Here is a 12776-nt window from a genome sequence, read left to right as displayed (position 1 = left end):
TTTTGCCACAGCTTCCAGAATGCCTATCATGGCTGGTAGTAGGGTCTCTTTAAATCTGTATTGTTGATTTAAATAAAAATTTGAAAAAAAATCTATGTGGTTGAGCAGTGGCAGCCTGTTATGAAGGAGACAGAAAAACATCAGGTTATATAGACTCTTAGTGTGTATGGAGCCATTTAGTTCTCGCAGTAGCAAACAGGAAGACCAAGTCTTGCAGATGTAAAACAAATTTAACCAAGGTGACACAGGTAGTGTCATGGATTTGAACCAAGGTGACATGGCTAATATCATGTGGCAGTGGTAGGAGTTGAACCAAAGACCCTTTCTCCATGCCACTCTGGCTTCAGCTGTCTGCAAAATTTGTTTTATATGAAACACCTCTTTCTTTGATGATACTGATAAAAGACATAACTGTATTGAGGCTTTAGTAGCAACCAAATGGTTTCAGTGGCCCCTGTGCCTTACAGCCAATCTCCCTGTGCCTTACCTCCTGACAATCAGCTTGAGGATCCGGAAGGAGCCTTTGATGAGGATGAGGGCCTCTTGGCGGGATCCATACAGAGGAGTGCCATTGATATTCACCAGTTCATCACCGGTCCTCATCTTCTGGGACAAGGCTGCCTTGCCCCCATCTTCAATCTGTGTTGTAGAGAACAAAACATAAAGCAGGTGGTAAGATGACCTCTTACGCAAAATTCAACATCTTGGTTCCTCCCAACTTCTGAGCCACAAGTAGTACTGGTGGATGGCTCCAGGAAGCTCCAATAAACTTCTAAGAAGCTCATCACAGGTCATTACATACTGAAGGCAAATCTTGGGCAAACCTTTGAGGAAGGAAGCAACACAGAAATAATGCAATTTCTGCTCTGGAGGAATCCACAGTCCATCTGGGGAGATAAGCGCTTCTAAATAAGAATGATGCTTGTAAGGAATGGGACAGTGTGAGCTGACGGAGCAGTGTGGTATAGCAAAATATGCATACAAATTAGTGCCAGAAAAGCCAGGCTGCTGCAAAATGAGCTTTGGAAAGTCATTTCCTATCAGCCTTTGAAATCTGATAAATTTGAGTTTGAAACTTGGTTCTAGTACTTCCTAGCTCTGTGATGCTGAACAAGCTACCTGACCTCTTTGTGTCTCAATTACCTGATACATGAAGTATAAATAACAAGAATACCTACCTCACAGGGTTGTAAACACATGATATATCTGAGAGCAGTTAAGCCCTCAATCATTGTGAGCTCTGATGATTATAGCAGGAGAGTTGATTCTGAAGACCTTGAGCTTCCAGCTCAATATTCTGTGAGTGGAATTGTGAATTCAAAAAAGTATGTACAAACAAAGTACCTGATCATTTATGTATGTCTCTTCAACAAATGCCTAGAAGATTGCTTCTAGGGTTCTGGAACATAGTGGGGATTCACCAAAATCTGAAAATATGGGTGTTCACTATTCCACCACAGCCTACAGAATTTCCATTAACCAGGGCAATCTTGGCAGGAAGGTATTCAGGCTGTAGGACATTGAAAGCAAAGGGAGAAATAATAGCAGGTAGGGTAGGCAAAAGAAAAGAAAAGCAGAATGTCCCCCACTGGGGGCGGTGGGGCCTTGATTATGCCTACTTTTGTATTCCTTCTACCACCAAGGTGAGGTTTACCTATCAGAACATCAATTCCATCCATGGTCGTAGGAGTCATCTCATCCATCCATTAATCATTCCTCAACTTTTTAGTGAATTTCTGGCATGCAGAGGTCAGTATGACCGTAAGAGATATGGAAATGAACAAAGCACATATGGTGCCTGGCCTTAAGGTTAGGATACTGTCTGAATTTCATATGCAGAAATGGTTAGGTTAAAAAAGAAAAAGGTCCACCCCACTGATGGAATCAAGAAGAGATGTTTGCTTGTTAGTTCTTTTCCTTGGGGCAAATGAGGTGAGGAAGATTAAACCATAAGATGTTTAGGGAAAGGCAGATTCTAAGTGGGGCAACTAAAGGCTGGTCCTTGCTGCAGGTGTTTTCACATTTCTTCTCTTCTTCCAATATTTTTCTCAGTCTTTTATAGCATCCCTCCAATCTATCCCCCACCACGCAAGTCAGAATATTGCTGAGATTTAGATTGGCCAGTTCATGTACAATGTGGAAGCTGAGACCTCCTGAGTACAGAGAAAAATGTTAAATCAGGATTTTAAGAGCCCCATCAAATAAATTGAAATTCTAATTTAAATCACAGACTGCCATTAAATTTATTGCTGCTAACCCAACAGTTGTGTTTTTTTTTTAATTAACCTTTGTCTGACAAATCATAGGTTAGCCAAGTGATTTTGAATATATATACCATTGTTCCAGTACCTGGGCCACCACTCAAGATAAAACAAGCCAATATTGGTAAATGGGGAACAACTCTCAGCAAATTAATTAGGATCACATTCTTATTTCCATTGTCATTATCATTATTACTTCACAGTCACTGCTGCCTGCTGCCAAAAAAAAAAAAAAAAAAAAAGGCAAAGTGCTGTACTTGAATTTCAGAAGTTCTATTTGAATGACTCATTCCTTTGGCATCCGCAGAAGGCCCTCTGCATCAGGCAGGACTTTCAGCAGAGATCAGCCATCTAAAAGGGTTTTCTTAGGCTAACAAAGAGTCACAAACAGGAGCCTAACTAATGAATGCTAATAGATTTTTTCCTGTTGATGTATGTTAGTCTTAATTCACTCTACCCATTTTTTATTCATGCAACTCAATTATCCATATTACTGTTACCAACAGCAAGTCTCCCCTTCAATATGTATTGATATTAAGCACCACCTTGAGTTAATTAAGCACTTTGTTACATCAACAAGATCTCTGTTTATTCTAGGCCAGAAAATGAAAGGTGGTGGGTGGGGGGAACCTTTTAAACTAAAATGCTTAATAATTGCTGAAGACAAGCTTAAGCATTTTGCATTCTCTTCTGCCATTGGGGCTGCCACTGAGTCCTTGCAGGGACTCTTTCTTGAACTATAAGCCTCAGTCCAACTACACATGCCCCTTTTCTGTTTACTGCCCTTTCTCAGTCACTAGCAGCATCCTCCACAAGACAGATGTGTTGAATGTAATAATACCACTTTAGCACAAGTGCAAAAATCTGCAGACAACAAACCAGTAAATTATGGGTACCCAGCACAATCCTAGGGTCCAGCTGAGTCTGGATCAGGAGATGAAATTGATTGAAGGTCCCTCAGACTATACTCCAAACCAGCCCTTTACCAAACCCCGGGCACTTACTGAGCTATGCAACTGATTCTTTCTTCTCCTGACTTTTTGATGATTTTAAAAATTATTGTTTACTAGTCTTTCCTTCACTTTACTCCTACATTCCAGTATGTCTTCCATTAATTGTTTTGCCTCCTGATAGCCAGTTCTCCAGGTCAATGGCGCAACCACATATTTGTTTATATAGAAGATAAAGCAGCCACTCATTTTTCTATCGAGGAAAAAGAAGGAAAAGAAAATGAATGAGGAAAGGATGGAAGGAGGGAGGAAAAGAGGGAGGCAGGGAGAGAAGAAGATGTATATATTCTTTTATAAAATGTTTTGTTTTCCCTTTCCACCACCCCATTCAAAAGTCTGGCTGATGCCCAGGTTTCGAAAGTGTGAATCAACAGACTTGCTGAGAATAACATGCCCTGCTTGAGAGGCTGTGTACCATCATTTGATGCTGCCCGCTGAGTAAGACTGATCAACTTCCCAGCCTTTCCTGAATCAGACTTTTAGGATGGCCTTCTTGTTTCATTTCAAGTGTTGGGAATTCTCAGATTGGACCCAGACACACTGGAATGTCAGTATAAACACACATCACAAGGCACAATCTAAATGATGGTTACCTTAGGTGTCATTTTGGATTATTCAAACAATTGCTGGGCTACCAGTGAGTGGCCCAAGTAATTGAAAATGGATTTCATAAAGGTCATATAACCAAAAGTCAGCCGGTATATGGAAAAATGGGAAGAGCTGAATGACCTTATACAAGTCCCTTTCCTCTCTTATGGTTTCTTTTACCCTTACTGGTAAAACATAGGGGGGGTCTAACTAGATGATCTCTGAGGAACTTGGAACTCTGGCATTCAGTGACCTGTGAACAGTTAACAAAATTATGCATTATCTTTCTGCTAGCACAGATAATCCCAGCTTTTCACCCCATTGTACTTTGCCTTCACCCATGTTTCACTCCATTAAGACTGACTAATTAACATCCATCTCTCATTTCCCTGTGGTCTTTACTCATTGTTTCAGAGCTGGCCACCAAGATTGGAACACTTTGAAAAGCACAGTTGGGGCACTGAGAGAAAGAGATTCCTGAAAGAAGCCCCATTTTGTGCTAATGAGCTGGCAATTTGGAAATTTTTGATGCATCTCCAGTGAAGCATGAAGTGCTCTGATACCTGTCAACAAAGTGACAAGCTGGCCCCTTGGGAGTCAAGGCAAAGAAAAATAGACTTAGCAACACTTACTGGCTTTTTAGTAGTAGCTTTTATTTAGTCACATTCTAGCAGGTACTTGCTTAGGGCTTTTGAATAAATTTAGGAGATAGAAGAGAGTGAAGGAAAAATAAGTTAAATAAGGTTTATCTTTAAAAATGTGTTCAGTAAGAGAAACATCATCTGTAACAATAACCAACAGATATTGAATGCTTACTATAATAGTGTAAAAGCAGCACTAAAAAATCAATGGCATGACTGTGAATACCTCAGCCTACTACACGAAATTTATTGGAAAAAATAGGCATTGACTGAAACTTTCCTTGCCAGTTCTAGGAGCTTCTGGCTAAATTACCAACCCACACTCCTACCTCCACCAGCTTGTTTATAGTCTAAGAAGGCAAACAATGTATTTAATTGCTTAACTATGTGAAACATAGCTTAACATAGTCAATTGTTACATTGGTTTATTTTTTTGCAAATAGACAGAAAAGATCCACCTGGAATAGTGGTTGTACTGCTTAAAAAAAATGGAACCTCCTCTGAATGTCTTATTAACACTCTTTGAAAGATTTTCAAGTTTTTGGGGCGCCTGGGTGGCTTAGTCGGTTGAGCGTCCGACTTTCGCTTAGGTCATGATCTCGCGGTTCGTGGGTTCGAGCCCCGCGTCGGGCTCTGTGCTGACTGCCAGCTCAGAGCCTGGAGCCTGTTTCAGTCTGTGACTCCCTCTCTCTCTGACCCTCCCCTGCTCACGCTGTCTCTCTCTATCTCTCTCCTAGAAATAAATAAAACATTTAAAAAAAAAAGAAAGAAAAAATGAAAGATTTTCAAGTTTTTTAGTAACACTTTAGACACTTCAGTATCTAAAGTAACGTCTAAGTAACTTCAGTAACCCTTCAGTAATTCAGACTTTTCTGAGCAATCAACTGAGAGATCGTGTAGAAAGGGGAAGAAAAGGTGGATTTAAGAGATTTTGGGGCGCCTGGGTAGCTCAGTCGGTTAAGCATTCAACTTCCACTCAGGTCATGATCTCATGGTTTGTGAGTTCAAGCCCCACATCAGTCTCTCTGCTGACAGCTCAGAGCCTGGAGCCTGCTTCTGATTCTGTGTCTCCCTCTCTCTGCCCTTCTCGTGTTCATTCTCTCTCTCTCAAAAATAAAGAAACATTAAAAAAAAAGAATTTTAACTATTAAGATTATCAAATAATATACAAAATCCATGCTTATTCTGAAACTTAGTTTGAAATCTTGAGCTATCTGTTTCCTGATCTGCCCTCTCTCCTGTATTGGTATCCCTTAGAATTTGATCATGCTAGGAAAGATTCATCAGAGTGCCCTGAGCATGGAAGACAGAGGCTTCCAAAGTAATCTCTTTGCCATGGCTTTCAACACTCTGATGTCAGGCTGTGGATATACTGGCTGCCCTAACTCCTCTTTCAAAGAAACTCTCTTCGTTCTAAGTCTCTGTCAAATTTCCAAAGTAGTCTAGATTGGAACAACAAGAAACTCTGCTTTTCCTCATCTTCCTTACTTTTCCCAAAGGAAAATCAGAAAACAAAACCTGTCTCTTAAACGAGAATTCAGAAGCAACCACCAATTACAAAGGTACAAGTGGGCCTGGTTCTATGTGGTAATCCCTGTATGCAGATAGATTGAGGAGGTGGACACCAAGTGAGGAGATTTTTTTCCCCTCTCCTAGCTCAGAAGCAGATGCCCAAATCCTACACAGGGCTGCTCCAAGAGTGTAAAGTTCTGTAGATCAAGCCCAGGATCTCCTCTGACCTTGGACCAATGGAACTATGCTATGCCACACAGCATAACCTATCCTTACAGACAGTGCCTTCCTCCCAGATGCTTAATCACCATCTAGTTAACTAATCCTTACAACAAAGGTTCTCTAAGCTCTGAATCATTAAATTTCCCTAGGGATTAGCCCAAGTCAAATTCTAAGTATCTTTGCCAAAAAGTCAGTCAGTCCAGAGCCAAGCTCAGTTCTAGGAATTTGGTAATGAAGAAAGGAGTAGATTCAAAAGCATTGCATCCTACATCAGCAACCAAAAGCAAGTTTGTCTTTACTCCTACCAAGTCAGATCATCCTGCTGTCTCCATGAATCAAGTAAAGGAAAACCACCATCACTGTGCAAGAGTAAGCTCAGGGTTTCTTATATTATCAGCAGATATGCTCATTGAGGTCCTGGTCACACTTTGTCCACTCTAGCTACTTATTTACACTGAAGTCTTTTGCTGACATTAACAATATTATCAGTGTTCATCAAAAAAGTCAGCCTTTGGTGGTTCAGAACAATGATCTCCAGAGTAGGGTGTATATGCCCCAGGTTATGCACAAGATAATCTACTGAAAGGGGAGATATTTGAACTTCTGTTTATGTTTACCTTTATCCAAAGTAATTTAAGGGTACCTGGGTAGTTGCCATGCTCCCAAGTTGCCAGGAGGGCACACTCTCTTAGAGCTGGCCTGCCAAGGTCCCACTAAAACCACAGACAGCAAGGCACCACAACTGGTAGAGAGTCAGTGCAGACAACTGCACTGAAAGGAAAAGGGACTTGGAAAAACACCAGGGTGTAAGCAACACACAGGATACTCTCCTTAAGTGCCAAGTATTGGTGAACAGAGGATGCTGCAATGTACAGCATTCCAGGCCCTCCTCTTCATGAAGTCAATACTTTAAAGGCAGAAGACACAGTCAACATTCTTAACACACAGAAACAGACACATAGAGGCAGACAAATGAGGAGACAGAGAAAATTATCCCAAATGAAAGAACAGGACAAGGCAATGACCAGAGATCTGAGGGATACAGATATAAGTACCATGCCTTATAGAGACTTTAAAGCAATGATCATAAGGATACTCACTGGACCTGAGAAAAGAGTGGAAGACATGAGAGAGACCCTTAACACGGAGATAAGGAATAATATAGCAGACATAAAGGACTCAATAAACAAAAAGAGAGACATGCTTGATGGAATGAATAGCAAGGTAGAAGAAGCAAGGAATGGATTAGTGACCTAGAAGCCAGAGTAATGGAAAGCAATCAACTTGAAAAGAGAGAAGAAAGAATTACACAAAAGAAAAGTAGACTCAGGGAACTCAGTAACTCCACCAAAGGTAATAGCATTCATATTATAGGAATCTCAGAAGAAGAAGAGAGAGAAAAGGAGGCAGAAAATTTATTGGAAGAAACACTAGTTGAAAACTGTAATCCAGGGAAGGAAACAGACATCCAGATCCAGGTGGCACAGAGAATTCCTATCCAAACCAATAAAAGAAGGCCAACACCTAGATGTACTGTAATTAAATTGGCAAAATATAGTGATAAAGAAAAAATCTTAAAAGCAGCAAGAGAAAAGAAGTCACTAACTTACAAGGGAAAGCCTATAAGTCTAGCAGGAAATTTTTCAACAGAAACTTGGCAAGCCAGAAGGGAGTGGCATGATATATTCAAAGTGCTGAGTGGGAAAAATCTGCAGCCAAGAATACACTATCCAACAAGGCTGTCATTCAGAATAGAAGGAGAGATAAAGAGTTTTCCAGAAAACAAAAACTAAAGGAGTTTTTGACCACTAAACCAGCCCAACAAGTATTAAACGGGATCTGGGTGGAAAGAAGAAACCAAAAATGACACTATAGAGGTAAGAAACACAAAAGCATCAAAAATGAATATTTCTCGGCCACCTAGGTGGCTCAGTCGGTTAAGCCTCTGACTTCAGCTAAGTCATGATCTCATAGTTCATGAGTTCAAGCCCCTCTGGCTCTGTGCTTGGAGCCTGGATCCTGCTTCAGATTCTGTGTCTCCCTCTCTCTCTGTCCCTCCCCTGTTCACACTCTGTCTCTCTCTCTCAAAAATAAACATTAAAACATTTTAAAATGAATATTTCTGTAAAAAACAATCAAGGACATCACAAAAATGGATATACAATATAGTAACATATATCTAAAATGTGGGAATGAGAGGAGAAAAGAATGAGTTCAAACTTAAATCACCATCAAATTAATATAGTCTTCTATATGCATAAAAGGTTATATAAAAACCTAATGGTAATCATATATCAAAAACCACTACTAAACATGCAAAGAATAAAGAGAAAGAAATCCAGAGATATCACTAAAGAAAATCAGCAAATCATGAAGGAGAGAAACAAAAGGCAGAGGAAAAGTTCAGAAATAACCACAAAACAAGTAATAAAATGGCAATAAATATACATCTATCAATGATTACTTTGAATGTAAATGGACCAAATGGGCCAATCAAAAACATAGGGTATCAGAATGGATTTTGAAAAGGGCCCATCTATATGTTGCTTACAAGAGACTCATTTTAGACCTAAAGACATGCAGATTGAAAATGAGGGGATGGAGAAACATCTATTTTGCAAATTTATGTTAAAAGAAAGAGTCACAATACTTGTATCACACAGAATAGACTTTAAAACAAAGACTGTAACATGAGACAAAGAACACTATATAATCAGAAAGGAGACAATACAACAAGATGTAACAATTGCAAATATTTATGCACCCAATACAAAGCACCCAAACAGATAAAAACAGTAACAAACATAAAGGAACTAATTGATATAATAACATTAGAGAACTTTAACACCTGATGTTCATCAATGAACAGATCATCTAAAAAGAATATCTACAAAGAAACTATAGCTTTGAATGACACATGGGAACAGATGAACTTAACAGATATATTCTGAATATTCCATCCTAAAAAAGCAGAATACATATTCTTTTCAAGTGCACATGGAACATTCTCCAGAATAGATCACACTTCAGCCTGCAAAACCAGCCCCAACAAATACAAAAAGACTGAAATCATACCATGCACCTTTTTTGACCACAACACTACAGTGTCAAACCTAGAAGTCGACCACAAGAAAAAATCTGGAAAGACCACACATAAGCAACATCCTACTAAACAATGAACGAGTCAATGGTAAATCCAAGAAAAAATTAAAAAGTACATGGAAATAAATTAAAATGAAAATAAAATGGTCCAAAACTTCTGGGATGCAGCAAAAGCAATTCTAAAATGGAAGTTTATAGCAATACAGGCCTATCTCAAGAAGCAAGAAAAATCTCAAACGAACAACCTAACCTTATACCTAAAAGATCCTAAAGAACAACAAACAAAACCTAAAACCAGAAGAAGGAAGGAGATAATAAAGATTAGAGCAGAAATAAATAATACAGAAACTAAAAACAACAACAACAACAACAAAACAATAGAACAAATCAATGAAACCAGAGCTGGTTCTCTGAAAAAATTAACAAAATTGATAAACCGCTATCAAGACTTACAAAGGAAAAAAGAGAAAGGATTCAAATAAATAAAATTAGAAAAGAGAGAGGAGAAATAACAACAAACACCACAGAAATACAATCATAAGAGAATATTATGAAAAACTATATGCCAAAAAATTGGACAACCTAGAATAAGTGGATAAATTCCTAGAAACATAGACTACCAAAATGGAAACAAGAAGAAATAGGAAATTTGAACAGACTGATAACCAGCCAAGAAATTAAAGCAGTAATCAAAAAACTCCCAACAAACAAAAAGTCCAGGACCAGATGGCTTCACAGACAAATTCTGCCAAATATTTAAAGAAGAGTTAATACCTATTTTTCTCAAACTATTCCAAAAAACAGAAAAGCAAGGAAAACTTCCAAATACATTCTATGAGGCCAGGATTAGCTTGATACCAAAACCAGATAAAGACAACACTAAAAAAGAGAACTGCAGGCCAATATCCCTGATTAACATGGCTGTAAATATCCTCAACAAAATACTAGCAAACCTAATTCAATAATACATTCCAGAAATCATTCACCACAATCAAGTGGGATTTGTTTCTGGGTTGCAAGTGTGGTTAAATATTCACAAATCAATCAACATGATACATCTACTCAACAAGAGAAAGGATAAGAATCATACATGATCACTTCAATAGACACAGAAAAAGCATTGGACAAAGTACAACATCCATTCATGATTAAAAAAAAAAAAAACTTAACAAAGTAGGTTTAGAGGGGACATACCTCAACATAATAAAGGTCATACATGAAAACCCCACAGCTAACATCATCCTTAATGAGAAAAAACTGAGAGCTTTTCCACAAGGTCAGGAACAAGGATGTCTACTCTTACCTTTATTGAACATACATAGTACTGGAAGTCCTAGCCATAGCAGTCAAAGTGCAAAAGGAAATAAACAGAATACAAATCATTAAAGAAAAAGTACAACTTTCATTATTTGCAGATGACATGATATTCTATATAGAAAACCTGAAACACTCCACCAAAAAACTGCTAGAAATGATAAATTAATTCAGTAAAGTAACAGGATACAAAATCAATACACAGAAATCTCTTGCATTTCTAAACACCAAAGTGAAGCAGCATATAGACAAATTAAGAAAACAATCTCATTTATAATTGCACCAAAAATAATAAGATACCTAGGAATAAACTTAACCAATGAGGTGAAAGACCTGTACTCTGAAAACCATAAAACACTCATGAAAGAAATTGAAGAGGACACAAAGAAGGGGAAAAACATTCCAAGTTCATGGATTGGAAGAACAAATATTGTTAAGATGTCTATACTACCCATGGCTCAGTCAGTTGAGTGTCTGACTTTGGCTCAGGTCATGATATTACGGTTCTCATGAATTTGAGCCCTGCATCAGGCTCGCTGCTGTCAGCCTGTCAGCACATAGCCCTCTTCAGATCCTCTGTCCCCCCACCTGCCCTTCCCCTGCTTGTGCTCTCTCAAAACTAAATAAATATTTTTACAAAAAGACATTTATACTACCCAAAGCAATCTACACATTTAATGCAATCCCAATCAAGATACCATCAGCATTTTTCACAGAACTAGAAGAAACAATCTTGAAATTTGTGTGAAACGACAAAAAGACCCTGAATAGGCAAAGCAACCTTGAAAAAGAAAAGCAAAGCTGGAGGCATTACAATTCCAGACTTCGAGTTTTATTACAAAGGTAGTGATTATGACAGTGTGGTACTGAGGGCGCCTGGGTGGCTGAGTCAGTTGAGCATCCGACTCTTGATTTCACCTCAGGTCATGATCCCAGGATTGTGAGATTGAGCCCCACATTGGGCACCATGCTGAGCATGGAGCCTGCTTAAAATTCTCTCTCTCTCTCTCTCTCTAATATAAAATAAAATAAAATAAATATTTTAAAAAGACCGTATGGTACTGGCAAAAAAAAAATTGGCAAATAGACCCACAACTATGTGGACAATTAATCATTGACAAGTTATGAAAGAATGGAAAAGACAGTGGGAAAAAGTCTCCTCAACATATGGTCTTTGGAAAACTGGACAGCAGCATGCAAAATAATGGAACTGTACCACTTTCTTACACCATACACAAAAATAAATTCAAAATGGATGAAACACCTAAATGTGAGACAGGAAACCATCAAAATCCATCAATGAACATCGTTTCATGTGTCTGTTGGCCATCTGGATGTCTTCGTTCTTCATTGGAGAAGTGTCTGTTCATGTCTTTAGCAGGAAAGAATATTCAATGGAATAAAGACAGTCTCTTTCAGCAAATGGTGCTGAGAAAACTGGACAGCAACATGTGGAAAAATGAACCTGGATTACTTTCTTACACCATACACAAAAATAAACTCAAAATGGATGAAAGACCTAAATGTGAGACAGGAAACCATCAAAATCCTACAGGAGAAAGCAGGCAAGAACCTCTTTGACCTTGGCTGCAGCAACTTCTTACTTCAACTCATCTCCAGAGGCAAGGGAAACAAAAGCAAAAGTGAACTATTGGGACTTCATCAAAATAAAAAGCTTCTGCACAGCGAAGGAAACAATCAACAAAATTAAAGGGCAACTGACCTAATGGGAGAAGATATTTGCAAATGACATATCAGATAAAGGGTTGGTATCCAAAATCTATAAAGAACTTATCAAACCCAACACCTCCCCCCAAAAAATCCAGTGAAGAAATGGGCTAAAGACATGAACAGACACTTCCCAAAGAAGACATTCAGATGGCAAACAGACACATGAAAAGATGTTCATTGTCACTTTGCATGAGGGAAATATAAATCAAAACTACAATGAGATATCACTTTACACCTGTCAGAAGAGCTAAAATCAACAACACAAGAAACAACAGGTACTGTCAAAGATGTGGAGAAAAAGAACTCTCTTGCACTGTTGGTGGGAATGCAAACTGGTGCAGCCACTCTGGAAAACAGTGTGCAGACTCTTCAAAACATTAAGAATAGAACTACTT

General features: G+C 38.6%; 1 protein-coding gene across 1 annotated transcript in view; it reads right to left on the bottom strand.

Annotated features, from left to right (window-relative positions):
- SHROOM4 (shroom family member 4) overlaps positions 1-12776 on the bottom strand; it is a 125906-nt gene that overhangs the window by 105638 nt on the left and 7492 nt on the right. The window contains exon 3 of the mRNA XM_039224346.1: positions 488-639. Coding sequence (XP_039080277.1) covers positions 488-639 — 152 coding nt within the window. The remainder of the gene's footprint in view (positions 1-487; positions 640-12776) is intronic.

Source organism: Hyaena hyaena, unplaced genomic scaffold (genome assembly GCF_003009895.1).
Source record: "Hyaena hyaena isolate Hyena2069 unplaced genomic scaffold, ASM300989v1 scaffold_1620, whole genome shotgun sequence".
Lineage (NCBI taxonomy): Eukaryota > Metazoa > Chordata > Mammalia > Carnivora > Hyaenidae > Hyaena > Hyaena hyaena.
This window is presented reverse-complemented; position numbering and strand designations above follow the sequence as displayed.